At 39.7% G+C, this 25,420-nt stretch overlaps 1 protein-coding gene across 2 annotated transcripts in view; it reads left to right on the top strand.

The window, feature by feature from the left end:
• The window catches only part of ECPAS (Ecm29 proteasome adaptor and scaffold), a 59,057-nt gene that overhangs the window by 17,035 nt on the left and 16,602 nt on the right, over positions 1-25,420 (top strand). For both annotated transcript variants that reach the window (XM_027910322.1, XM_027910261.1), the window contains exons 6-30: positions 582-750; positions 1,266-1,405; positions 2,448-2,529; positions 2,788-2,907; positions 3,085-3,170; positions 3,437-3,515; positions 4,572-4,621; positions 5,176-5,242; positions 5,349-5,471; positions 6,613-6,716; positions 7,774-7,897; positions 10,104-10,184; positions 10,922-11,150; positions 11,687-11,778; positions 13,567-13,701; positions 15,593-15,758; positions 16,188-16,360; positions 16,813-16,914; positions 18,686-18,809; positions 19,717-19,862; positions 20,933-20,987; positions 21,683-21,797; positions 22,743-22,808; positions 22,974-23,091; positions 24,980-25,147. In XM_027910322.1, the coding sequence (XP_027766123.1) occupies positions 582-750; positions 1,266-1,405; positions 2,448-2,529; positions 2,788-2,907; positions 3,085-3,170; positions 3,437-3,515; positions 4,572-4,621; positions 5,176-5,242; positions 5,349-5,471; positions 6,613-6,716; positions 7,774-7,897; positions 10,104-10,184; positions 10,922-11,150; positions 11,687-11,778; positions 13,567-13,701; positions 15,593-15,758; positions 16,188-16,360; positions 16,813-16,914; positions 18,686-18,809; positions 19,717-19,862; positions 20,933-20,987; positions 21,683-21,797; positions 22,743-22,808; positions 22,974-23,091; positions 24,980-25,147 (2,914 nt within the window). The remainder of the gene's footprint in view (positions 1-581; positions 751-1,265; positions 1,406-2,447; positions 2,530-2,787; positions 2,908-3,084; positions 3,171-3,436; positions 3,516-4,571; positions 4,622-5,175; positions 5,243-5,348; positions 5,472-6,612; positions 6,717-7,773; positions 7,898-10,103; positions 10,185-10,921; positions 11,151-11,686; positions 11,779-13,566; positions 13,702-15,592; positions 15,759-16,187; positions 16,361-16,812; positions 16,915-18,685; positions 18,810-19,716; positions 19,863-20,932; positions 20,988-21,682; positions 21,798-22,742; positions 22,809-22,973; positions 23,092-24,979; positions 25,148-25,420) is intronic.

Here is a 25,420-nt window from a genome sequence, read left to right on the forward strand (position 1 = left end):
CAAGACTTGTAAACTTAATCTTTTTGGTTTTGCTTTCCTTCCCTGTCCAGCACTAAAACCGCTGTTTTCCAAGAGAGTATCTCATTTATTTATTTTTTATATCAGGGTTTGTTTCCTGCCACTTTGTATTGCATATGCTTCATTATTTCCCTTGGTAGATTCGTATTTTTCACATACAAATATCATTGAAGCTTTTAGCGCAAGTTTCTCGGATGTAGTGCTGTATGTGTATTTTTACTTCTAAGAGTAAAGAGATAATTCTTTCTGGTTTGTAACTTCTAAAAGTAAAAGAGATAATTCTTTCTGGTTTTTAACCTGCGAACCTCTTCAGGAAATGCCAGTGAACCCTCTCCTAACTGAGGTTTGTTTTCAAACACAGTGAGATTGTTTATGGCTCTTGCAGAATATGATGGGATAGCTGGTAACCGAGTCTCAAATTCTGTTGTGTATTGGAGTCATGGGATTAAAAAAAAATACGTGAAGTTGGACAAGTTGTGTATTCCTTCATTCCAGCATATAATTCAGCTGGTAGTGTGTGTGTTGGTAAAGCCTCTAATGAAAGTCCTTCTCCCCCTGCTTAGGTTCGTATTGAATGAATCTCAAAGTCGACAAAATGTGCCCTCCACCCAGGGCCCTTCATTGAGTAGTGCAGGAGGTTCTGGAATACCTCAGCCGCCTCCAGGGATGAGCTTTTATGCAGCCAAAAGGGTAATTGGAGATAGTCCATGGACACCAGAGCTGCTAGAACAGGTACTCAGAGCTGTGGGGCTGGTCCTTGGAGAACTGGGAGTGGGCACAGGGATGGTTACAGACAGAGGAATGGAAGGCCAGAGGGAAATATGTAACTAATTCTGACAGATCTTTATTTGCCCTGAGGGAATTTTTTGACTTTGCGTGATGCCTTAAGGAATTTTGGAATGGTGAGACAGGAGGAAGGTGGCAGCAGTTCTCAGAGCTGACTAGGAATCAGCTGGGCAGCCTGCTCCTGTGTTTTCCTCCTAAAGATTGCAACGGCTGTTCTGTTTATAAAGCCTTTTGGCAGTGGAGTAACAGCGTATCCTTAATGGTCATGCTGATACTTTCTGCAGGGGACTGCTTTGACAGGAGGCAAGAGGATTGCTCAGCTGAAAAGAGGAAGAGTATGTGAACTTACCTTAGCAAGCAGGAGCCACGATTTCAGAAATCTGAACTGCTACAGTTACTGTAACATCCATTTTTTTTTTCTTGTCAGTAATATTGTCTTTACTTTTCGTGGTGTTGAACAGTGTAAACTGGGAATAGTGAAGTTCATTGAAGCTGAGCAAGTGCCCGAGCTTGAAGCTGTTATACATCTGGTTGTAGCCTCCAGTGATACAAGACACAGTGTTGCCACCGCAGCAGACCTTGAGCTAAAGAGCAAACAAAGGTATGGTCTGGATGTTTGGAGAATACATTGTTAGTGTCTTAAGCTAGCTGCAATGAATGTAATGCTATAGAGAAGGTGTGCTCTGAAAGGAGGAAGGCTGCAGTCCCCTGTGTACCTGTGAAGCTGCCATGGATTCACACCAGGCTGGGAATGGCTTGGCTCACCACCTGGGAACATCACTTGGCTCTGGAACTGACAGCTTTAGCTGTGTGGTTTTGATATTTTTTTTTAGTATTGCTTTTGAACCACTTTCTTACCAAATGGTAGAGAATATCAGTAGTTTCCACGTTACCCTCTGTGTATTCTCAGTGGCCAATAAAGCCCTAGGAAATGATTCTCAGAAAAGTATATTTTCATTTAATTTATTAAGAGAGTAAAGACAATAATTGTGAAATGGATCATAGTCTAGGAAGTTGGCAGCTACTGTTCTCTGCATTATTAAAACTTCATCTTGGCTGCAGTTCACCTTTCATCATTTAAAGACAATGCTTCTGTCTTTAACTCGTCATGGGGCCAGAGTAATGGCTGTTGGTACTATTGGCTGAGACACTGATCGTGCGAGGGTTCCTGGCTCATGTAGGACGAGGGAGCAAGACATGCCTGTCTTTGAAATGTGCAGGTAGCTTCTGTAGGACTGTTTAACCTAAACTATTTAACAAAATAACTGTGTGGATGAAATGCATGTTAATATGTAATATTAAGTGTGTTTTATAAGAAATGTATGCTAGTTCATAGCTTACCATTCTGTATTCAGTTGGTAGATTAGTGGTCTATATATCTTATTTCAGTGAGAGAGAAGGGAACACGTAGATTTCTCACAAATTATTTGATAATATGTTGTCAGAAATTGCAAGTGTAATCACTTCACATTCTTTATGATTATATATATGTGGGAAGAGTGGTTACAAATCAAACCAGTTCTGTTTAAACTTTAGGAGGAATGTGAATATGATGCAAAATGCTGTAAACCACATATATTTTGAGAAGCAATCAGAGGTCAGAATCATAACATGTTGCTGTTCAATGTGGTTTCTTTCTTCAGTTTAATTGACTGGAATAATCCTGCTATCATCAACAAAATGTATAAAGTGTATCTTGGGGATATACCACTGAAAACCAAGGAGGTAAGATTTGCCTTCAGAGTTGCATGTCTTCTTAATTTCTGAAGAAGTAATTTTAGTTGCCTTATTTTATTTGAAGAAGATATACATTTATTTCTTAAATCTGTCACTTCCTTTGATCTCTGCTTTCACTGAACATTTGTGCTATTGAATAATTTTTTTCTCTGACCCACTGTGTTCTGATTTGCAGTAGAAGGTTATTAAGCTAACTTAAAAGTACTGCTGTCCAAAGATGCTCTATTTCATCTCTGTTTCTGACAGGGATCTGTTCTCAAACCAGAAATGAAACGAGAATCAGTCAGCACCCGTGTGAAATTAAAAATAGTTCCTCATCTTCTGCGATCCAGGCAAGCTGCAGAAATGTTTCCAGCTAACATTCAGGTAATGTTTATGTTCCAGAAATGCTTTTCCTAATGAGCTTGGTAATACAGTTCCTCTAGTACCTAGAAAAAGGAAGAATTGTTACTGATGGTAGTGTTTAGAGGAGAGGGGGAATTGGAAAACCTTTGAAAATGAAGCCAGACACACTCTGATCTTCTCCTTCTCCCATTTGGTCAGGTGGTTTACGATGGACTCTTTGGTGCAAACACAAATGCAAAACTGAGAAGTCTGTCATTGCAGTTTGTGCATCATATTTGTATCATGTAAGTAATTCAGAGAGCACAGTGTTTTTCTAGCTATTTGCCCAGAAACCACTCTATTTATAATAAATATATAACTGAACCAAGAAATACTAAAACTCATAGGAAGTAATGTTTTTTTTAATTAATCCTGGTAGTTCCATGTCTGTCCTTGCACACAGTAAGCTGTAATTTCTCCATTTTTTCAGTTGAGAAAAAGTGACATTAGAGAAGATACTTTTAAGGGATGCTAAAGATAATGTTTTGTTTGTTGATGCTTTTAATTGCAGTTGTCCAGAGAGTAAAATAAAGCCATTGGGCCCAATGCTTTTAAATGGACTTACAAAGCTGATCAATGAATACAAAGAGGTAAGATGAAAGGTTCTTTACTGTAATTATTCAGATAATTTTATGAAAAGACAAATACGTTTATGATGGAAACTGATGAATCTTTTTGTGGTGTTTGCCTGGGATAGCTGGGAAAGGATCCCTTTTAAGAATTTTTGTTGGAAGAGAAGCAAATATTTTAGAAGGCTGTAGAGGAAAACTTTTTTATTTGTTTGACACCTACAGATAGGTGCTTGGGCACTATTTACAAAATCACAGGAAATAATACTGTTGGTATTCTAAAGAGTGAGACCAAAGTAGTATGTTGCTGCTGTTACTCTGGAGCACCACACCTCAGCGCTGGGTGTCTATCCTGTTGCGATAAACAGCCTGCTTGTAACACTTTCCATCCTACCTGTCCAGAGATGGTATTGCGATGAGAAGGGTGTTAACAAACAGAACTGCAAATGCCAGTCTGGCCTGGCGAGGTGTTTCCAGTGCAATTTCAGAAGGCAAATTCCACACAATACCCCTACATGTACCTTAAAAAGGGCTGATGTTGCAGATAACCCTTTCTGCAGCTTTGAACCTCTTGCTGCTTCATTTGAACTGTTGAATGTGACCTTCTGGCCTGAGTTGGTGCTTGAATGTATGGGCCGCCCATGCCATGGGGAAGGGCATGAGAAAGGAGTGTTCAGGAGATAGTAAACCCATATATAAATGTGCCGCAGGATCCATTGTGCAAACAGCTGCTTTTGTTTACAGCTGCTGTTTAGGTCTGGTGGAAGGTTTCTGTCCCTCTGCTACTCCTTATCTGTCGCTCTTGAAATAAAATGTGATTAGGTGACACCAAAAGGGACATTTACATTTTGTCACTATTTGCTGTTCTGTTTCTTGGAGAAAAGTGTACTTTCTCTGTTCCTATAGAATGCTTTTGTTTTTGGATAGGAATATTTTATGTTTCAGGATTGTTTTTCCATGAAAGGCTGTTTGAGCAGTTTGTAGGCAGACTTTAAAGTTAATGTTTAATCATAAAAAATATGCCGTCATGTATTTCTAAGGTTTTGCTGAGTTTTGTTTATTGTTTTATCATTCAAGGATTCGAAACTGCTGTCAATGGCATATTCAGCGGTTGGAAAACTGTCCAGGTAACTGAAGCACCATTTAAGCAATGGTACATTGAATAATTTTTCCCGAGTAATCAGTTAATTTATCAGCAGCAAGCTTTATGCCACCTGCCAGTTTTGCAGCTGAGTGCATGATGCAGAGAAAAGCATTCTTCTTGTGACATCTCCAGAGATGTAAAAACAAATATGTTTTAGTTGATGGTTTCTCTAGCAGTGATTAATGGCAGCTCATGAATTGTGAACGGAATTTAAGAAACAGTTTCACTTTTGAGATTACCAGAAACATAAATTTAAGAAATATACAGCGAAGACCAGAGGGCTTGAAGCTGAACAAGTGTTATGTTCAGTGTCATGGGCTGGTGATCCAAGTGATTATCCGTAGAATGTTTCGCTTTCCAAACTGTGTTAAGGGAGGAAGAGTGTGCTGTTTTATGGTGGGTATGGCTAAGATAAGGCAAACTCTGTGCTAATTCTAATTGTTTGGCCATTGTAATGTGGGATAAGAGGAAGACCAAATGTGAAGGATTTCAGTTGAAAGAACCAAAAACTTCATGAATTAAAATATCTTGTTTCAGCCGAATGCCTCAGCTGTTTACCAAGGATATAGCACTGGTACAGCAGTTTTTTGAAGCTTTATGCAAGGTGGGTACTGGTGGGGCTTTGTGGAATAATTAATGTTTTTTGCTAGTTTTGCTTAATTCTTGCCACTACACTCTGTAAAGTGAAAACTCTTGGTTTTGTGCTGCAGGAAGATGCTGATACTAGACTTGCCATTCAGGAGGCGTTGTCTATGATGGTTGGAGCATATAGTAACTTGGAAGGAGCCCAGCGTACCCTAATGGAAGCTCTTGTAGCTTCTTATTTAATAAAGGTATTTTCAGTGGAGTCAAAATTGCATACCTTAAAAAAAAGCGCTATTAATTGTTTTCCTGTTTCCTGACACTTCCTGTTAGATACTTTTGGAATAAGTCTCCCTTTTCTTGCTGAGTGTATTGGCCTGTCTACAAGAAGGAGGGAGTGTGTATGTTCAAATAAAGTATTTTTAATATGACTCAGTGGCTGCAAGGAAGGTGACAGTGCAGTTCTCTATTTGAGTTGTGTTTAGCAAACAAACAAATCCGTTGCAATTGCACTGTATGTTTCTCCTAGTCTCCTTGTAAGGCAACTTCTGAGAAGTAGATTCTTCAAGGACAGTGTCTTCTGAAATGCTTTGAGAGAGAAGAGTTTGGTAGAAGGGATCATTCACTAAGTGGGGTTTCAGTGGGCTATGTGATTTCTGACACAAGGCTCCTGGGAACTTCCTCAAGGCTCCTGGGAGCTTCAGCCTTGAGACGCTAGGCTAGAGTAAACCACACTTTACTGACTCTCTTACTTTACTTAGTACCTTCTTTGGGTTCATAATACCCCAGAGATCTGAATTTTCAGAAGGTGTTTTTTGTACACTCTGTTTTTGTGTGGATATATATATATACTTAGGAGGTATATGTATTTCTTGTGTAAGAAACTGTTTTCTTGCTGTTGACTCTTGCCTCTTTTGCTCAAGGGATCTTGATCTCCAGGCAATAGATTTTGGAGACTCTCTTTAGAGAGTACAGACCTTGTAGACAGAATGACCGCCCTAGGCTCATGTTTCTTTTCTACCTCTGGCTGTGCTGCTCCAAAACATAGCTTTTTCTGTGAATAGATGATGTATGTTATATTAATTTCAAAATTGCCTGGATTGGAACAGTTCAGTTGTCCAAGAGTGTCATAACCCTGATTTACGATTCCCCAAAATGTGCCAGTATTTAATTAAACATTTCATTCCCCACTTGTGTGTATATGAGAGGCTTTTCCCCACCTCCTGCCATATGAAGAGTTAGCACGAACAGTGTCTCAAAATGTCTAAACTCCTTGAGTCATGTTGGTACCAAAGGACAAAACAGTCGACTAATGACGTAAAAGTGGTGAGTGCAAGTCATTAGTGCTGTCATTTAAAACTCAACCATATGTTTGTGTCTTTTCCCTTTAAGCCTGAAGTTCAGGTACGTCAGGTGGCTGTGAAATTCGCTAGCACGGTGTTCCCTCCAGATCATATCCCTTCCAGATACCTGCTTCTCTTAGCTGCAGGAGACCCGTAAGTTATTTTCCTCTACAAGTTATGTTCATATATATATGTGTGTGTGTATGTATGCTCATGCACACATATATTTGCATCCAGTATATATTTGGATTAAATATGAATGCCTCTATATGCGTTTGTATGTAAGTCTGCACATAAATAACTTACAGAAGATCAAATATGGTAGTTCAGAAATCACTGTATGCACAGGGACATTCTTGGCAGTTCTATGGAGAACTGTTACTCTGTGATAGCCTTTGCTTTGGATTGTTTTTCTTGTTTCAGATGAAGTGCTGTCACTAGAGCACTTCATATTTAATGATCAGTTCCAATTGCAAAGTAGAAGTGCACTAACTGAAGTCAGTTTTGCAGTGGGTAGGAATTATTTTTTCCTGGCAAATTTTATCAATCTATTTTCAGCTGGTACTTGTAGAGTCAAGAGCATGCACTTGTGAGAGTTGCCGCACTCTGCTGAGGTGTAGGTGACTTGTTAAATTACACTAATCATTTCATTTGCAGTTTTCTGGTGCTGCAGTGTAAGTGATGGGGATTTTTCCTACTTAATTTAATTGCTCAATTTTTGATGTAAGTAGCTATTATGTAAATAAGGAAAGCTAAATGGATCAATTGCAACAAACAGCTCTGTCACTGCAGTGTCAGCACTGTTTCAGGAATAGTTAGATGCTGTTAAGGAGATAATGATAAACCTGGTAGGTGTTAGCTGAAGCTTGACTATAGGAAGTGATAAAGAGTAGCAGATAGGAAGACAAAGATGTGGGAACCAAGAACTGCTTATGAACGGTAGAAGTATGTAAGAGCAGCAGAATGAGCTCAAACAGGTGGTTTTGCAGAGGGCATTCATTACTATTCTTTTTTTCTTTCCCCTCTCTAAAGAAAACAAATCATTAAAAGTTCTAATGCAAGATTTTTTTTCTTCTTCTTTTCAAAAAAACCTCTCACATCTCATTTAAAAAACTTCTCTCTCCTCCAGCTTCCCAACACACCTTACTGATCATTAGAGGCCATTTGTTCTATCCAAATAATGTCTGTTTTTCATCTTTTCTTGTGAAAGACGGGAGGAGGTACATGCAGAAGCCCAGCGGGTACTGAGAACATTTTCTGGAAAAAATGAAAAGGAGAGTTCTGGGAAGCAGCTGCCTTCCTTCCCTGAAATGGTCCTTTACATTCAAGACAAGGTATGATGCTTCTGTCTCAATAAATTACAAATACATATCTGATGCTCAGGCATGTGGTAAGTGTGGTCTTTTCCCTGTGTCTGTCTCCCTCACCTACCCCAAGGAACAAAGTTAGCGAAAATCACAGAGAGGACCACACATGGTATTGCGTTGCCAAGATTAACACTCATTAATTTGTGCTGGCAGTAATTGCAAGAGATCTAAGTGTTAAGTAATGAAGCAGATCCTTGAGCAAAGGGAGTATTTTGCTTTGTTGAATTTGTGCAAATGATGTGTAGAACGGTGAGTCCAGAATTCAAGCCTGATAATCCGGCATATTTCACAAATAGGGCTTGCTCACAAATGTGTTGTGAAGGCACAGGAGGACCATTTTCTTTTCGACCCGGAGAAAAATAATGCGCATAAAACAGGAAAAAGATTCTGTACCATAAAGGAGATACTGGAACAAGTAAAAAAGTCTGATTTGTTGACTTAATTTTAGGCCTAATTTTTCATCTTCACTGCAATTTATGGGCATAATGGCCACGTGAGTAGCTTTTCACAAGTTTAGTGGAGTGATGTGCCAAAAACTGTGCCACTCAGTTTACCCTCACTGTTTGCAATGAGAGCTCGTCTGGAGAAGTGTTGAAATGTATTCTGTGTTACACACTTCCGTGTAGAGTAGCTGTTGTGGGTTTGTAAACTGTAAAGATGTGGAGAATCATTAGCAGGTTTTTTTTTAATGGTTATTTAACTGGTTATTGAAATATGTATTTAAATATTATATTTATACAATAATATTTATATATGATATAAATAATATTTATAGTACTGTTTACAATAATTTTGTAATATAAATATCTTTATATTATAAATAAATATGTATTTTAAAAATATATATTTAAATAAACACATATTTATTTGTATGTATGGTCATTTAAATATGTATTTAAAAGTTAAGAAACCAAGATTGAGTTTTAGTGCGTGTCCCTTTGTAGATAATTTTAAAATTTTCTTTAACATCTGTAATGTCACTTAATAACTATGGATCAGTGTAATTTAATCACTGCTGAGAAAAGCAAGATTCCCTCACTCATGAGGAAACATCAAGAAGAATTTTTGAGCACTTTTCAGATCTCCCCTACATTCCTGAAGGTGTACTTCAAAATCCGGGAGATGCATTAGTCTGATTAGTTATCTCTAAATGTGAATTTTCACACATCATCAATAACCTGTGAGTGTTAAGAGATGTTTGAGACTTCTGTACGCATTGCTTGGCGCAGCTGGCTGAGATGCAAAATGGCTTTCCTGCATGAATTAGCACGATCCTTCTCTCCCCCTCTCCCCCTGCAAGAACGTGTGTGTGAAAGAGTGGGACCCATCTGCTAAGTGTGAATGGGAACCCATTCTTCAAGGAAGTCACCTTCTGTTCACTAATTCAGGTTTTCCATAATGATTCTGGATGTCCCTGAAATTACAATGCAGCAAAATATCTCAGATAAGTGAGGGTCTGTTGAGATCTGCAATTGTGTGTTCATTCACATGCAAGGCTGCCTAGCTGAATCGAGCCCTGCACTGATGTGCATATATAAATATGTATTTAATATGTTCATGCTTTTCTGCAACATTTGCAGTGGGTTTCACTGGAAGCCTCCTGTTCAGATGTTTTTCTTATAGAATATTCCTGGTTGTCATAGCTAGCATTTTACATGGAAAGAATTTGCTCACTTGCCGCAGCAGCCTTCCACCTGCAGAGTCTGAGAGACTCCCTGGGTTTGGCTGGTGCAGCACAGAGCACCCACCTCACACTACTGGGGAAGTCTGGCTGCTCTGCAGCCTCTCCGGGCAGAGCTGCCCTCTCAAAACTTCCTGGCTGCCTGTCAGTGGGGCACTTCAGAGTTTGAAAGTTTGAGGTATTTTGTTTTTAAATTCTAAAGCACTTCTTTTTTCCCTAAAGGGAAGAAAGACCATTTTACTCTTCCAGCTTCCCCTTCCATTCCCTCTCATGAATTCAGTTTCCACATTCTAAGTTGATAGTAAAGTAGATTGACTTGAACTGTACCATTTCCAAGTGCACTGTGCCCTTCTTGTTACAGAGCTGTTGTACATTTATTAGTTGCTAAGTGGAGGATTAACACAGTCAGATCAACAAAATTTCATGGACCTTTCCAACACCTCTGCCGTTATTGGTCTGAATGTTCCACTCTTAATATACTCTGTTGTTTAGGCCTCTCACCGAATGAAAACCCCTGCTAAATATATGACTGGAACTGCAGCGTTGCCTTTTAATCCTGCCACATTTGGAGAGGTAACTGTCTGAATTTACTTCCTTAGATATGCGTACCATTATTATTCGTTTAGGAAATACTGCAAGAAGCTAATAGCTATGATAAGTCACCTACATTTTAAAATTCTTTTAAACAGATATTGGAGTTAACTCTCCATCCTTCATCCTTAAATGGCAGTCTGAACAGGATTTTCAGGGGGGATTGGGAGGAATGTTTCTGAGAGGGTTGCTCCACTGCTTTCACAGCATATGTAGTGTAGGAGCATGTCAGAAGGAGAAACTGGAAGTCCTGTGCAGAACTCCTGTTATGCTCCTTGAGGCTGTTCTTTTCATAACAGATTGCCAGGCTTCAGAGACCTGTAGACACAAAGTCAGATGGGAAGCAAGATCTGTATTAGCAGTGTGTTGCCTTGCATTTGCCAAATTGGTATAGGGTACAGGCTGAACTGCTTGCAAGGAGGTTGCATCAGCTGATGATAAACCAAAAGTCTGCATATGATTTAATCTTTAGAGAGTGATGCAGGCACCCTAGGGATGCCTGCTTACAGAGGTGTATCACAGAAACTGGCCCTGAGATGTGTTACACTTTATATTTGTTCTTGTGTCTACGCTGACTCTTCTGTCTAGATTTAGTTAAAGAAGAAACTGTCTAGTTTTGGTTACATTAAATATAGCATATTCTCTGCTCTTTTTTCTCCTCTGTGGTTTTTCAAGCACTTCTGCACTCAGTATCCTGTGTTTTTTTCTCCTCTACTTAGATAGTTCTGTATCTGCGGATGTGTCTTGCTCATAGTGCTGGTGTGGTGCCAACCTCACAGAGCTTGGCAGATATGCAAGATCATGCTCCAGCCATTGGACGTTACATAAGAAACCTCATGTCTGGCAACCACATAACTTTCTCCTCCTCGTCCTCTTCAAAAAGTGCAGAAACCAACCCTGTACATATATATATTGGCCTTCTTCAGCAGCTCTTAGCTGGTGTTGGAGGTAAGAAGCTGTGTGCAGCAGCATCCTGAAGAAAAAAATGTCTTCCTTTACTAGAAATGAGTTGCCTAGTGCTTTGAACTTGGCTACACCTGTTACAGACTTGCAACATGGACTATATACTCTTTACTTTAGCTTGTTTTCTTCTATGCTATTATGTAGATGGGAGAAAGCAGGGTGGTAAAATTGCAGCATCATTTGACATAATAGTGTAAAATTGTGAAAACGTTGTCTGTAACAGCTTCCTTACCAGTGAATGCTGTCTTCCTCACTCTGATAATAGTCTATCTGCCAGTGTAGTCTAAAACACTTGAATGTGTTTAGAACAAATTGCTACCAGAGTGTTTGCTTTTATTGGCTTCCCTAATATTTCTAAGAAATACTGTACCTTATTATTCTGTATTGTTTGTTATCCTTAGTGAATTGCAGATGAATGCTTTGAAATGCCTGATACTTTTTAACCTCTTTTTACCGGTGATTGTTAGATTGTTTTAAATACTGGAGTTGTTTAATAACATGATTCTTTAATTACTGCTTAGGTTTGCCAGTCATGTATTGTCTTCTAGAAGTTGTGTCAGTGTATCCAGAAAAACTAGCCACCAGATTTGTAGACAAAATGGATTGGATAAAGGTATACTGAACACCCCCCCCCTTTTTTTTTCTTTTGTTTTGGTTGGATGGGATTTGGCATTATCAAAATCTGGCCTAGGTCTCACGGTGAAACAGAATATTATTTCCAAGTATGCACTTAATCTGAAGTCCGGTATTTATACTTAGAGTCAACACCTCATGAGATGTTATATGTACCAGGAGGGGGAAAATTACTTTTTAGTTTTTTAGTTCTTTGGTGTTACTGATTTTGTCCCTTGACCTTGTTTACTGATCTGGGTAATTTATGTTATCGGTCCTGTTGACATAGTCAGCCAGTTTTTTCTCTGCAAAAGACGACTGAAAACAAAATTCTGCACATTTTTGAAAAAAATGTTTAACAATGGAATGTTTTAATGGGAAGATGTGAGTGGCTTCTCAGAAAAGGAGATTAATTTGATCCCTAATTGTTTTAGAGGCCTTTCTTTGGAGTTTTTTTATTTATTAGCCTCAACCAAAACAAACAAAAAAAACCCCATAAACTGGAGCCTGCTTGGGAATAAGGCAAAGAGAATTCTGCTTTCCCTAGATTCTTTTTTCAGATAACTTTGTGCTTTTTCATGAATTTGCTTGAAGTATCCAGGATTTTTGAAGCTCTTGCAGGTTGCCTTTCCTTTCATTGGGGGAATCTGGCAGAAACAAATACTTACAGGTTAAAAAAAAATAGAGTGTGTTCGAGTAGTTTCTCCTGATAATATCTGTGCTACATTGCACTGTGTGCGGTTTATTGCGTCTCATTTACGTGCATGAGGTATGCAGTTCATGCAGGTATGAACTGCAAAGGAGAGTACTTAAAAACATTCTCCTTTTCAGTATTCCTCATCATTTTTAGAAAAGCCTTCTTTTTTCTTTGGCCTGGTGTCCATTTGTAAAATTAAGCTTCTAGGGGTGGTTACTGATAATATCTAGTTTCAGAAACACTGTTGTAAATTATCCTTTTTGTGTTTTTTGCCTTGCTAAGGGAAAGGAACCTTGCCAAGGTTCAGGAGTTTGTTAGAAATCAGCTTTGTGATCTCACGCAAGCTTGGAGATGAAGTTAGTGTTATGTTTCATGAGGCTGACAGAGGTCATTTCTTGTTTGCTTGCTTGGCTCATTTTCCTTTCTTTGTGGTGGCCCAAGCCATTCAAAGATTTGGGTATGAATTTTTCATGGGAGTGTGTTACATTATGCATCAAGTTACTGGCAGAGGTAAGATTATTGTAAGAAATGACCCAAGGCTTTCAAAAGTCAACTTTTTAACAATTTACTTAGATAATACAAGATCTCACTTCCAAAGCGGATAATTTAGCTTTTTTTTTTTTTTTTTTTTTTTTGGTCACAGTTGCATTTAAGTGATTTAACCCTCTTGGGCCTTTTCCCCCCTTTGGGGGGGTATGGAAGCCTCTGGTAGCTTTGGAGAAATAGTGGATTTAGGCTGTGAGTTTTTTTAGCTCAGTGTGGATGCAAAATGTGAGAGCTCTAAGCTGAAGACAAAATTTGGGCAGGAATTTGATCCACATATTTTGACACAGAACTGATGGGTGGCCCTTTTGTGGCTAGTGTCATCTTCCTCCAGAAAGCTGAGTGTGTAATGAATGCTTTGCTGAATTGAGGGCTTTGTTTCTCACAAATTGATAATGCTGTTGGTTTAAAGAGTGGTTTCTGAGTTAAGAACTACTTATGTAGCTACATGACAGTTGTCTCTGTATATTGAATCTTTCTATCAACGGCCTGTACAAGAAACTGCTTCCATATTTCATGGTTTGGTTTTGTTTTTTAAAACTCCCACAGAGTCTGATGAACACTAACAAAGAGGAAATGCGAGAGCTTGCAGCCCTGTTTTATTCTGTTGTGCTGTCTACCATGTCTGGAGATGAGCTTAGGGCGGCCTTGGAGCAGCTGATCAAGATGACAAAAGACAACCATGTAACTACCTTCCTTTGTCTGCTCCTTGTTTTTATTCATGTCATGTAACAGATAAGATATTTGAATCTCACAGTGTCAAGGTTGTATTAGCCTTAATCTGGGTGTAAAATTAAGTAGCTGGCTTCCAACAGGACGGTGAGAAGGGATTTTTGTTGTAGGTGACTGGAACAGGTCTTTAAATAAATTAATCCCTGAAGCTGTTGTTAAGATCAGTAGGAGGGTTTCCTGGAGGCACGTCCCAAGGAAAGCACTGTCGTGCATTTTACCGTTTTTAACCAGCTAAATAGCCATGTCTCATTAAATGGTAATGGATCACACTATCCTCTTCAAACAGTTTACCAATTCCTTATTCTTGAGCATCTGCAGGTACCCACAGAACCTAGAAAATGTTTAACTTATTAAATGTTTAACTCTTTCCCTCCTGAGCCATAGCTGCCCCCTGGGTCCTCACTGCCTCAGGGTCTTGTGCTGAGTTAGGGCTGTGGCTTCTTCCCTCTCATTCCACATGGACTGCTCAGCAGCCCTCCACATCTGTATCTCTACATAGTGGGATTGCCTGCCTTCCTTCACTCCAGCAGCTTCTTTCCTCTTTATTGTCTTTCCATTTTGCCACTACAAGCATGGAAAAGGAGTTCTGTAAACAAATTGGGCAAGTTTCTGTGCTGGTGTCTTGAATCCCAAAAGGGAGGGAAAGGAGTAGCATTCCAGGTTATATTTCTTGAAAATGTTTTTGTATCAGTCTCTCTGAAGGACTTTATGGGCCACCATTTTACATTGCAGGTGACAGGCTCAAATGCTGACAAGAAGTGCTTATCACTTTATGTTGTAGTTAACAAACATGATTTATTTTGAATCTATGAAAGCTGTACCTGTGAGCCAAAGCCATGCCATTGCTCAGTTTTATGTAGGGTGTAGCTCCTGTGGTTATGAAGCCAGCACAGACAAGTCCCAGCCCCCCACTACTGCTTTCTGCCCGTGTCACCTAGGAAACTGTGGTTGAAGTTTCACAGAACCTGTCTGAGAACATCGGTGTGAACTGTGAAAGGGAAAAAAGAAAAGCAGGGTGTTCCTATGCCTTTTTGAATCTGAGTCAGTTAGAGCTCTTATTTGCTGCGAATGCACAAAACCAGTTGAATCAGTACATCTAGGGATATCTTAAGTGTAGACCCGTCTTCTGCTGGTTTTGCTGTAGTGAGACCACACCAAGGAACAGTCCCTGTTGGCCAAACTAGGTTAAAGGTCCCATTCTGGCAGTGCAGTTGCACTGGTGCAACTTTTTGTAGGCTTGTGATACAAAACAGAGGTGCGAACTAATTGAAGTTTAAGCCCCTGCTCCCATCCTTTTTTTCCCCCAATCAAGGTAGCACTTAAATCTCACAGCCTTGTTTCTGCACAAAATCCTTTTGATAGAATTCACCTGTAGAAATGAACATTGTCATTAGATAGTCTCAGCATTGGAGAAAGTGACTTTCTTAACATTTAATTGTAATAATTAAGTTTCACCATTTGTGGCCTACCAAACTGTATAGAGGCATTGTCTTCAGTAGGCCAGCTGTGTTCTTATTCTTAGCAATGCAAATCTAGAGCAATTTTCCTTTTCTGCTTTTTACCAGAGTACAATTTGTCCCCTTAGTCTGAGTATGTCCATTTTTTAAGTAGAGACAATGTAGTATTATCTTAGTTTACCTTTGTATTTTGTCTTAAGGGCTCCACTCCTCAGAGAGCACTAGCAATATCAAACTGTCTGTTGTTGCCTTATGTGTTAGAGCTCTGCATTCTTCAGGGTGCCTTCTGATCTGGCATGTCCATATGTGTTTTTAAATCAGTGCTTTGTGCAAAGTGTCACTTACTTTGAAAATGAGATTTTTTGCACTGTTGGTGTTGTCTGTAGTGCCCGGAGGTCCAACATGGATCCTTGTTGGCTTTGGGATTTACAGTAGGAAGGTACTTGGCCAAAGGGAAAATCAGAACAATGGAGCTACATGACATAGAACAACCAAACACTGCAATCATGCCGGAACAAGAACAACTTATAAAGTCAACAACAGAGACAATAGGTAACTTCTTGCGTAAGACTTTGCTGCATGTAACAGTTGTTTTCTCAATCCATTTGAGGCCAAGAGTTTTTCTGATTTTTCTGATATTTTCTGAGATACTCAGCCCATAGAACTGTAATCTTGAGTTCAATTTTTGTGATAGAATTTAAAGCATGTAAGAATGTAATCTGTTAAGTTATATGGACATAAGCCTTTTCAACAAAACCTAGGTGGACTCAACTCAAGCCACATAGCACAGTTATGTGCAGTACCACTGCTTCAGTTCCTTTCAGTTTCTTCTTTCACTTTGATTTTATTCTAGCATAATGCTTCCTACCAGCTCTAGAGGAGATAAATGCTTTGCTTCTTGCATGGGTAAAATACAAGTGCCTGCCAGCTGCTAAATCTATAGTATAAATTTGAGTCATTCTGTTTTGCTTTTTCCTGTAGGTTCTTTCCTGGACAGCACCTCTCCCTTCCTTGTGGTGGCTGCTTGTACAGCTCTTGGAGAGATTGGCAGGAATGGCCCCCTGCCAATTCCCAATGAAGGAACAGGATTTACAAAGCTACAACTTGTTGAAAGTTTATTGGCCCGGATCCCTTCTAGCAAGGAAACAAATAAGGCAAGATTTTGTTGTGGTGTTATGATTAATTTTTGAATATGTTTGAATGTTTCATCCCCAGGTGTATGTATTTGCTGCCAAACTCGACCTCATTTAAGGGAATTAGGCTTGTTGTTCGCCTTATTGAGTCAGAGTTAGGCTAAGGATTCTTCCAATATTGTCCAGCAGTTGATCACATGTGCTTTCTGCAGTTATAAGTAGGGACTTAAGGGATGAAAATATGAATAGTCATATTTTAATTCAAGAAAAAGGGGAGTATCTTCTTGTAAGTAATCCTCAGAGACCTGTGTTTTGGAAGAGAGGTGTACTGATCAAATAAGCCACTAACTTGTGTGACTTCTGGTAGCTTAAACAGAACTTCAGCAAGGGTGAGAAATAGTGGGTTTAAAATGTATCTCCTGAATTTACAGGAGAGTTGTGTGACGGTGTTGGTTTTTTTGTTTGTATTTAAGATGAAGGAACGAGCAATACAAACATTAGGTTACTTCCCAGTGGGAGATGAAGATTTTCCTCACCAGAAGCTACTGTTGCAGGGTTTAATGGATTCTGTGGAGGTGAGACACTATAAATATATTATCCTTTATACTACAGTGAATATTTCTATTTGGATGCTTTTTATATACTCTAGAGCCAGATTTACAAGGGAAGTCGTCTTTTTGTAATAGTGCCTCTGGGTTTTTTAAAGCTGCCTTGAAATAGAGAGCAGAGGTAGACTTTGGGCTGCTAAAATGTTTTATACCACAGTGTTTTACACGCAGTTTAAAAACTTGGCATTCAAGGTCTCCGTCATAATCTGACTAAAATGCACATTCCCCTTCAGGAGGATTATGGATTTTTTTTTACACACTGTGTATGTAAAATCTTTAGATCTTATAGTAATGAAGCCGTAGGTCTGTACTTTGTCCTTCAAAAGTACCCTAAAAGTAGGTAATATAAGTACACATATTTTATCTGAACCAAATCTGCTAATACAACTCACTTGAATTAGAAGCTTTGTTTATAGGAGTGTATGTATCTGTTCTCCATCTTAATGCATCATTGTAGTGGACAGTACTTCACAGCTGTTACATGTGTTACAGTATGCCAGATAGCAAAAATAAATAATCGAGGAGCTTTTTTAATGTTCTTCATTTGCAACTTGTTTTACCTTTAGCTGCTCATACTGACATAGGATTCTGCATTGTAGAAGCAGCTGTTGAGTATAGACAGGCATTCTTTGAGTCCTCCAATCTGCTGTGATCAAACAAGCAAGAATCACAGAATGGTTGGAGTTGGAAGGGACCTTAGAGATCACCTAGTTCCAATCTACCTGCCATGGGTAGGGACACCTCTCACTAGACCAGGTTGCTTAATGCCCCGTCCAACCTGGCCTTGAACGCTACCAGGCGTGGGGTAGCCACAACTTCTCTCAGCAACCTGTGCCATGGCCTCACTATCTCACAGTAAAGAATTTCTTCCTAATATCCAATCTAAACCCACTCTTTCAAGTCGTTAATCAACTGTCTTATCACTATACTTAGAATACTAGGAGCACTGTGTACATATACATAAAATGATGTTTGAGTGCTGTGTTTTTCTCCTGTAACTGCATGGGGACTTTGCAACTTCCTTTATAAAAGGTGTACTTGAAAAAACCAATTTATCTTAGATTGCAGGAAGCTAAGGGCTTACTTTTCCAAGTGCCTGAACATTTTGTCCTTCCAGAGAGTAAGGAAAGCAATCTAGAAGGTACTCAGCAGGCATGGAAATGAGTTCTTACGAGTCAAGATTCATCATAAATAATTACAGGAAAGTAGCAAAGTTCTGCATATACTGTTCTTGAAGGCTCAGAGAATAGTGTAAGGACAGTGAAACAAAACAAAGTACTGTCTGAATTCTTTTAAAGTGAAAAGAGTTTTCTGCATCTTTTAAAAGATCAGCTTCTGGATGGAATTACAGGAGACCCTTTACTACTACGTACTATAACAAAGCTGGAGTAATTTTCATTAATCACTGGCAGTCTCATTCTAACTGTTTTATTTTCATCCTATCTATCCAGTTCTTTCTTTTCACTAGTTGAAGTTATGCAGAGATTACTCAATACTGTGTATGCTTTAAAAAAAATGTGAAAATTTTAGCTTTTACCATTCATTTTGGAGAGCTTGACATCACCTCTTTTTCCATCAATTTCAGTGGGTCAGAAGCTCACCAAAATATGTGGATCTTATTGCAAATTAGTGTTGAAAATTGGGGTTGAGAGAGAGACTGTGTGTTTGTATATTAACTATGAAAATTTTGGTGTGTGTTGAGTTAGTATTGTCCGTGATGCTCTAATATGTTTTCCAGGCCAAACAAATAGAACTGCAGTTCACAGTTGGTGAAGCCATTACCAGTGCTGCAGTAGGAACCAGCTCAGTGGCTGCACGTGATGCATGGACAGTCACAGAGGAGGAATATATCCCTCCTTCAGGTAGGCGTTCCTATTGTGGAGGCTGGCTTGGGAAACACCTGGACTAAAACTGAGCTCCATAACTTCAGTTCTGTGCCGTTTGGTTTATAACAGTAGACATAAGAGACATTTTGTGTTTGTGTGTGGTATTATATACAGGTCATTTCACCTCTTCAAGTCCATCTACTCAGAGGGGAGAAGATACCGTTTTGTGGGCTGTTTTAATAGCTTCTTAATGAAATGTCATTGCTGCTTGACTCCATATTTGTTTTATTTTTTTCTTATTGGTTTGCCATGTTGTGTTAGTTCTTAACATACATGAATCTTTTAAAATGACATTAGGAAAATAGGGTTATAAAATTGTATTGCGTTTTCCAACAGCTTCAAGTGATATGATTAAGTGACATTTCCATGCACTAAATGCAGAAATTCTAAGTAAGAATTAAGGTTCTGTACTATTGGAATACAAGCATGACAAAATGCTAACTTCAAACCAGGCAGCTGTATATATAAGCCTCAGACCTGCAAACATGTGTTTTAATGGTGAGAGGGTGGTCTTAGATCTCCAGTGTACGTGAAGCTGAGCACTTACAGCATGGGGTAGAAACTGAACCCTGCCATTGCTCTAGAAATTTTGAGTCCTTACAAAACAAAAAAAGTAGTGCTGTGAGTCACAGGTAATATGAATGGTACCTCGTCTTGGCCATAGGCTCTGAAACACATTCACGAAGGGTTAGAAGGACAGTGTTTACTTTCCAGTGACTCCAGTGAGGGCTTTTCCTAAATAAGCAGAGATTTAAGTGCCACCTGAGTACTCATGGGCTTAATAGGTTTTTCATTGCTGCTGCACATTATTTTGACATTAAAAATGGGTATGGATAATTCTCAAAGCTCCCCCCTCCCCTCCCTGTTTCTTTCTTTCGTGTAGATTTGAAAGTGAATGATGTGGTTCCCTGGGTCCTGGACCTTATTTTGAACAAGCACATCATCAGCCCGAACCCGCACACTAGGCAGGCAGCTTGCATCTGGCTTCTGTCAATGGTGAAGAAGCTAAGCACACACAAAGCAATTAAGGTAAGAAGTATGCCTTTTCCTAACACTGGCTCCTTGTCCCTGGTTTTGCTTCTTGCCTCGTTTCCGTCTCTCTCTTCCCCTTCGCTTCCATTGCCTCTTTTCCTCTAGTGCTGGTGCACTCCTTACTGAGGTCTTTTTGGGTCATGGCTTATCTTCTGTTAATAGAAGAACAGACTAACTGGCAGATGAACAAAGCTGTTTGTCACCTTTGTAAACATCTGACTTGCACTCAAGTCAGAGTAAGCTCAGCATAAGTTGCTGTTGTAAGATGAAGTAGCAGTACATCTTCCCTTGGGAAGAAGAGATTGGTGTCTGTATAGTTACTAGGATTCATATTTGGAAAATATAAAAGGAGGTCTAGGAGGGGAAGAAGGGGGAGAACTGGACTAATTCGTTTCACAGAGTTTATCACAACTTTGGTACCTGGGAGCAGGTATGATGTGCTTTATGTACGGTGTATTTCTAGTACACCTTGATGACAGCGTCATACTTGCAGTGCCCTTCTGTAATGAGAGAGCGTGAAGGGTCCTATACAGAGACTTTATAATGCATTCCCAACCAAAACGTCCTCTCTCTGCACAGAGGTACTACAGACTGTGATAGGACCACGTAACAATTTTGTGCTTTCCAGGTAATGATAAAGAGCTTTGGGTCAGTAGGTGCTTTGCAGATGTAAGCTGTTACATGTAAAAGCTTCTGTGTGTTACACTCATCTAAACAGTGCACCTTGTGAGGGTTGGCAAAACTCACTAGTCTGGGGGTGAAGAAAGCCCCATCTGGCTGCAAGGCAGATTTGTGATGTGCTGCTGCCAGGTATGAGGCAAGGAAAATAAAATATGGCTTCCTAATGTCATGGTAGCTTATAAAAAGGGTGCTGGACAGTTAACTGTTATCTTCAGTGAGTGTCAGCCAGGCTGCTACTTACTGGTCAGGAAAGAAGGGCAGTTCTTGTTGTAGGTGTAGGTCAAATAAACAGCTCCATTGATAGAGTAGCCTCTGTTTATCTGTTAGTGCCTTGCCTGGAGACCAGACAAAGGATCCAAAATAATGACCCTTTTCTCTTCTTACAGTCTCATCTCAAGGATATTCAAAGTGCATTTGTTTCAATTCTGTCAGATAGTGATGGTAAGTACTATCACATTTTAACAGTTGTGTCTTTTGATGGGCTTTTAACAGAATAGGGGGAATCTTTGAACAGGCAAAAAGTCAACTACACCTTCTCTATCAGTCAGCATTGAAAGATGACTGTAGAAAAGTCCCATTTCTGATGTTAATAGGGATGATTTCTTTTCTAGGCACCACATGCAGAGATAAGAAGCACAACTTTTTTGTGTGTTTTGGTAAACAAGCACAAATATTTCTCTGCATTTGTCCCTCCAGATTGTAATAACAAAAATTATTCAGTGGTGCTACTTCTGCTCTGCTTTGGGCAGCAGAATGTGTATCACAGAGTTTTGAATTGCCAGGAACACTGAGACCTCACCAAAGTGAAAGAGAGTGTTACCATTAATATTGCTGGACTTCAAGTGCCAGAAGTGTGTCAGAATACTATGGCTCTTGGAACTCTGTGTCAAAACCTGCAGTAACAGTATTTGTGTCACCTAACTTCATGGGGTTTATGCCTTCAGAAGCAATTGCTGCTTCAGAATGCAAAGTTTGTGTCCTGACAGACTAGATCTGCTCTAAAATGGAGAGCTGTGAACTGCGGTACAGAACTGCATTTGCTACATCTTGATTTTGGTTGAATCTTGTTTTTTGAAATTTGTGTGATGCTTAGTTAAATGCTTATCTTTAATTTTATTTTATAAAATCTCTTGCAGAGCTTAGTCAAGATGTTGCTTCAAAAGGTCTTGGGCTGATATATGAACTAGGAAGTGAACAGGATCAGCAAGAGCTGGTCACTACTCTTGTTGATACCCTTATGACTGGGAAAAGGTACAGTGAACTCAGAACACTGTGCGAGAGTACTCTGAGCTATATGTCTTGGGGGAACAAAAGCATTTCTTTTTTGTGGAAAGAGATGTTTTGTCACCAAGGGCAAGCCAATATCCATTCCCAGAGAGTCAAATTGGGACATTTCTTAATTCAGCCTATTAAGAGTTTTTTGTGACTGAAGTTGTTCTGGTTTTGTTCCTTTCCATAAAACTTCAGAATAATGTTTCAGTCTTGATTCAAGCAGTTCAGATCAGTTCGGGTTTGATTAAATTTTCTTATTGCTGCATTGTGTAACTGCAAAGAGCAATGACTACTTGCAGCAACTCTGCGCATCGTGAATGTTGCAGAAGGGGGACTTGCTTGTGCCTGAAATGCATCATTTTCTGCGAAAGTGTTGTTAATGGTCACTTGTCAGCTTTAGTGGGGAAAATGCTGGTCTTAATCACTAGCAATGAGTTCTGTATGTTGGTCAGTGCTGGAAAAGCTCTTTAACAACCTACCCCTGCCATAACCTGGTGTGGGTTTGGCCACTGTGAATGATAAAAACCTAGGCTGGTAGTGTAGAGATTTATTGGTGGTAAATGGGAAGAAACTAGATGAATGGGAGTGGTACTTTTATATTTTGAAATAGAGATTTGCAGTCCATTATATGGCTGTCTGAACAGAAAAAATCCAACATTCAGTGTTTTGACTTTCTACCTTCTGACTGCACGGCAAAACTCTCACTTGTTGCAACTCTCCTTAACATTACAGGTGACACAGGTTAATGAGATGCCTTGCAATGTGTGTGGTTTTGCACAACTGTGTGTTTTTTTTGTGGTATTGGAACTGAAAGAATGTCAAGTTACTGAGTTAATAAAGAAAAACAAATTACTTGTTCTGTAGTGTGCAGTCTACTCAAGGGTAGAGTTTGGTAAAGCTAATACTGGACCTCTTTTCTATCAGAGCCAAACATGAGATGACTGGAGAAACCGTGGTGTTTCAGGGTGGTCTGAGCAAAACCCCAGATGGGTAAGTTTACTGACAGTCTTGACACACAGTGCTTGAAACAGTATTCCTTTGCTTATAAATCTGCTTCCTGAGCTTTTTGTTTCTTCTTGTTCTCTAAGGTATTAGGTATTGCAGTATTTCTGTAGCTAAAAATAGTCACACTGACTTCCCTTCTGCTTTTTAAAGTCAAGGTCTTTCTACCTACAAGGAGCTTTGTTCGCTGGCTAGTGATCTTAATCAGCCTGACCTGGTGTACAAATTCATGAACCTGGCCAACCATCATGCCATGTGGAATTCTCGCAAGGTAATTCTTTGCTTTCGTACAACTTCCATTCCCACTGTGAACCCTGGAATCAGCAATTGCATTTCTCTGGCTTTGCTTCCATGTTCTATGGATAACTGCATGGGGAAGGTGTTGACTCTTTGGTGTCAGGACAAAGGCAAGTTTGCCAGCCTGAGAAAAAAAATTAGGGTTACTTGAAATCCTTACAAAACATTGGTATCAGAGTAATCCTACGTTCATGTAATCCTCTGTTCCTCTCTGAATCAACTGGATCCTTTCCTTTTGTTTTTTGAATGTTCTTAGAAGACAGGTCTTAGGGTGTTCAAACAGTGATAATGTTTTCAAAACTGCATGAATTTTCGAATGCCAGAGAAAAGTGACCTTGGTTATCCAAAGAGGAAGAACAAAAAGTAATCAGCAATAGGTTGCTACAAAGCACTGTTGTTGAAAGTATCCTTTTTTAACTGAAGTTTTGATATTTTAAAGCTACTGGGACCTTAAACAAAGCCAAGATATTGTTGGATCCACTTTCTGCTGAAAAAAGAAGCATCATAAATTGGAAGATTTTATTATGCTATTCAGAGCTTTAACATGGGACTCTTTGCACTGGCTTTATAGAAGAATGGAAGAACTTGTTCTGTCTCTGGGAGCAGGCAGAGCACCTTTTGTGTGCTTGCATGCAGAAGACTTGTGTAGCTGCCTCTGCTATACTACACCTTTTGTGCTCTTCCATGCTTGCTACCTAAGTTTTTGAGTCTCTGGCAACACCACTTAGTGCAAAAAACAAGCCCTAGTTTTCATCCAGAGTTTGGCAAGTTAGCACGTCTCCCAAGACTTCCCTGTCTTTGCACTAGGACTTCAGAAGCATGGGAGCATAGTTAGTTTCCTGACCCGTGTGGAATTTCACCAGCCAGAATGAGTCCAGAAAATTCACTCAGCAAGTGTATGCTGAGCTCTGGCATTTGAAGGATTTGCAGAATCACTGAAGGGAGCATCTGAAAGTCTGTGCTATAAGCCCCACAAGAACTGGGCAGAGCATACTGTTCAGGGCCTTGCAGGTGGTGCCTCCCTTTTCCTTGTACTTTCCACAACTTCTTGCTCTCCACAGCAGGGGTCATAACTGAGAGTGTGTCTTTATTGCTCTTGCTTGAGTAGACTAACCCAGACAGCACATCCTGTTCTGCGAAATCCCCAGTGTGCGGTTTTGAGTGGCAGCTTTTGACACTGCAAGTCAGGAAACATAAGTTATTAAAGGGCGTCACTGCACTGCCTGCATTGAGTAATTTCTTCTTGGGCTATTTGGCAAAATCCCATGGGATTTCACGGGAAAACATCAGTTCCACTGTATTAGAATTGACAGTGGAAGTGGCAGTTGGAGAAACGAGATTATGGAAGAATACTTGAGTTTAAAGTAAATATGGACAGGTGAAAAATTATAATCCTCAGAAATTTGAGGTTCTGAAGCTAAAGTGGAATTGTTTTATTTGTAGTTTTTCCATTCCTGTGTTATTCTAATTCTTATAAATGCAGCAGAGTTTTAGGCAAGCAGTGGCCCACCTTCACCAGTTTTGCCGAGAAAGAATCTCTTTTGGAAGAGCATATTTAAATCTTCATAGTTTTAATTCACCAGTACCACTTTTGCAAATGAGATAGGTGTCTTGAAATACAGATTGGAGAGAAGGAAGTTTTAAAGTAATATGTTGTCTGCTGATTTTGACGGTATGCTTGAGATCACTGTGGTACTGTAGCCCTGAGGACGGGCCAGTTCTAGTACCATTCTAGTCCTTTTGATTTGGTCTAAATCTACTCCATGTCAGTCAGCTTTGCCCCTGACTGTGGTGTGCCCAGGAGCAGTAAGTGAGAGAGTGAGCAGAGTGGTCTAACAAATACTCCTTTGTCGTCATTTCAGGGAGCAGCTTTTGGTTTCAATGTGATAGCTGCCAAGGCTGGAGAGCAGCTGGCTCCCTTTTTGCCTCAACTTCTTCCCCGGCTCTACCGCTACCAGTTTGACCCCAACTTGGGCATTCGACAGGCGATGACCAGCATTTGGAATGCCTTGGTCACCGACAAGTCTATGGTGAGTGAACAATATAGTGGGGAATGGTAGGTTTGCTGCCAGCCAGCAGTGTGTCAGCGATCCTCTTGGGACAGCTGGATCTTGTGCAGAAAGGGGTAAGGTCCTGCCCTATGGAGAAAGAGGTGAGTGAATCCATGGATGAGCTAGGGGGTGCACAGAGGTTTTGCACTGCCTCTTATATGTATGTGAAACAATAACGCAGACCTTGTTTGTGCAAGTTTTAAAATTTATGGTTTGCTTAAAATGGGGTCTTTCCGCACTTCGATATTGCTT

The sequence above is a fragment of the Empidonax traillii genome, unplaced genomic scaffold (genome assembly GCF_003031625.1).
Source record: "Empidonax traillii isolate 1590-97213 ecotype Southwest subspecies unplaced genomic scaffold, ASM303162v1 scaffold3:size4013460, whole genome shotgun sequence".
In the NCBI taxonomy this organism is placed as follows: domain Eukaryota; kingdom Metazoa; phylum Chordata; class Aves; order Passeriformes; family Tyrannidae; genus Empidonax; species Empidonax traillii.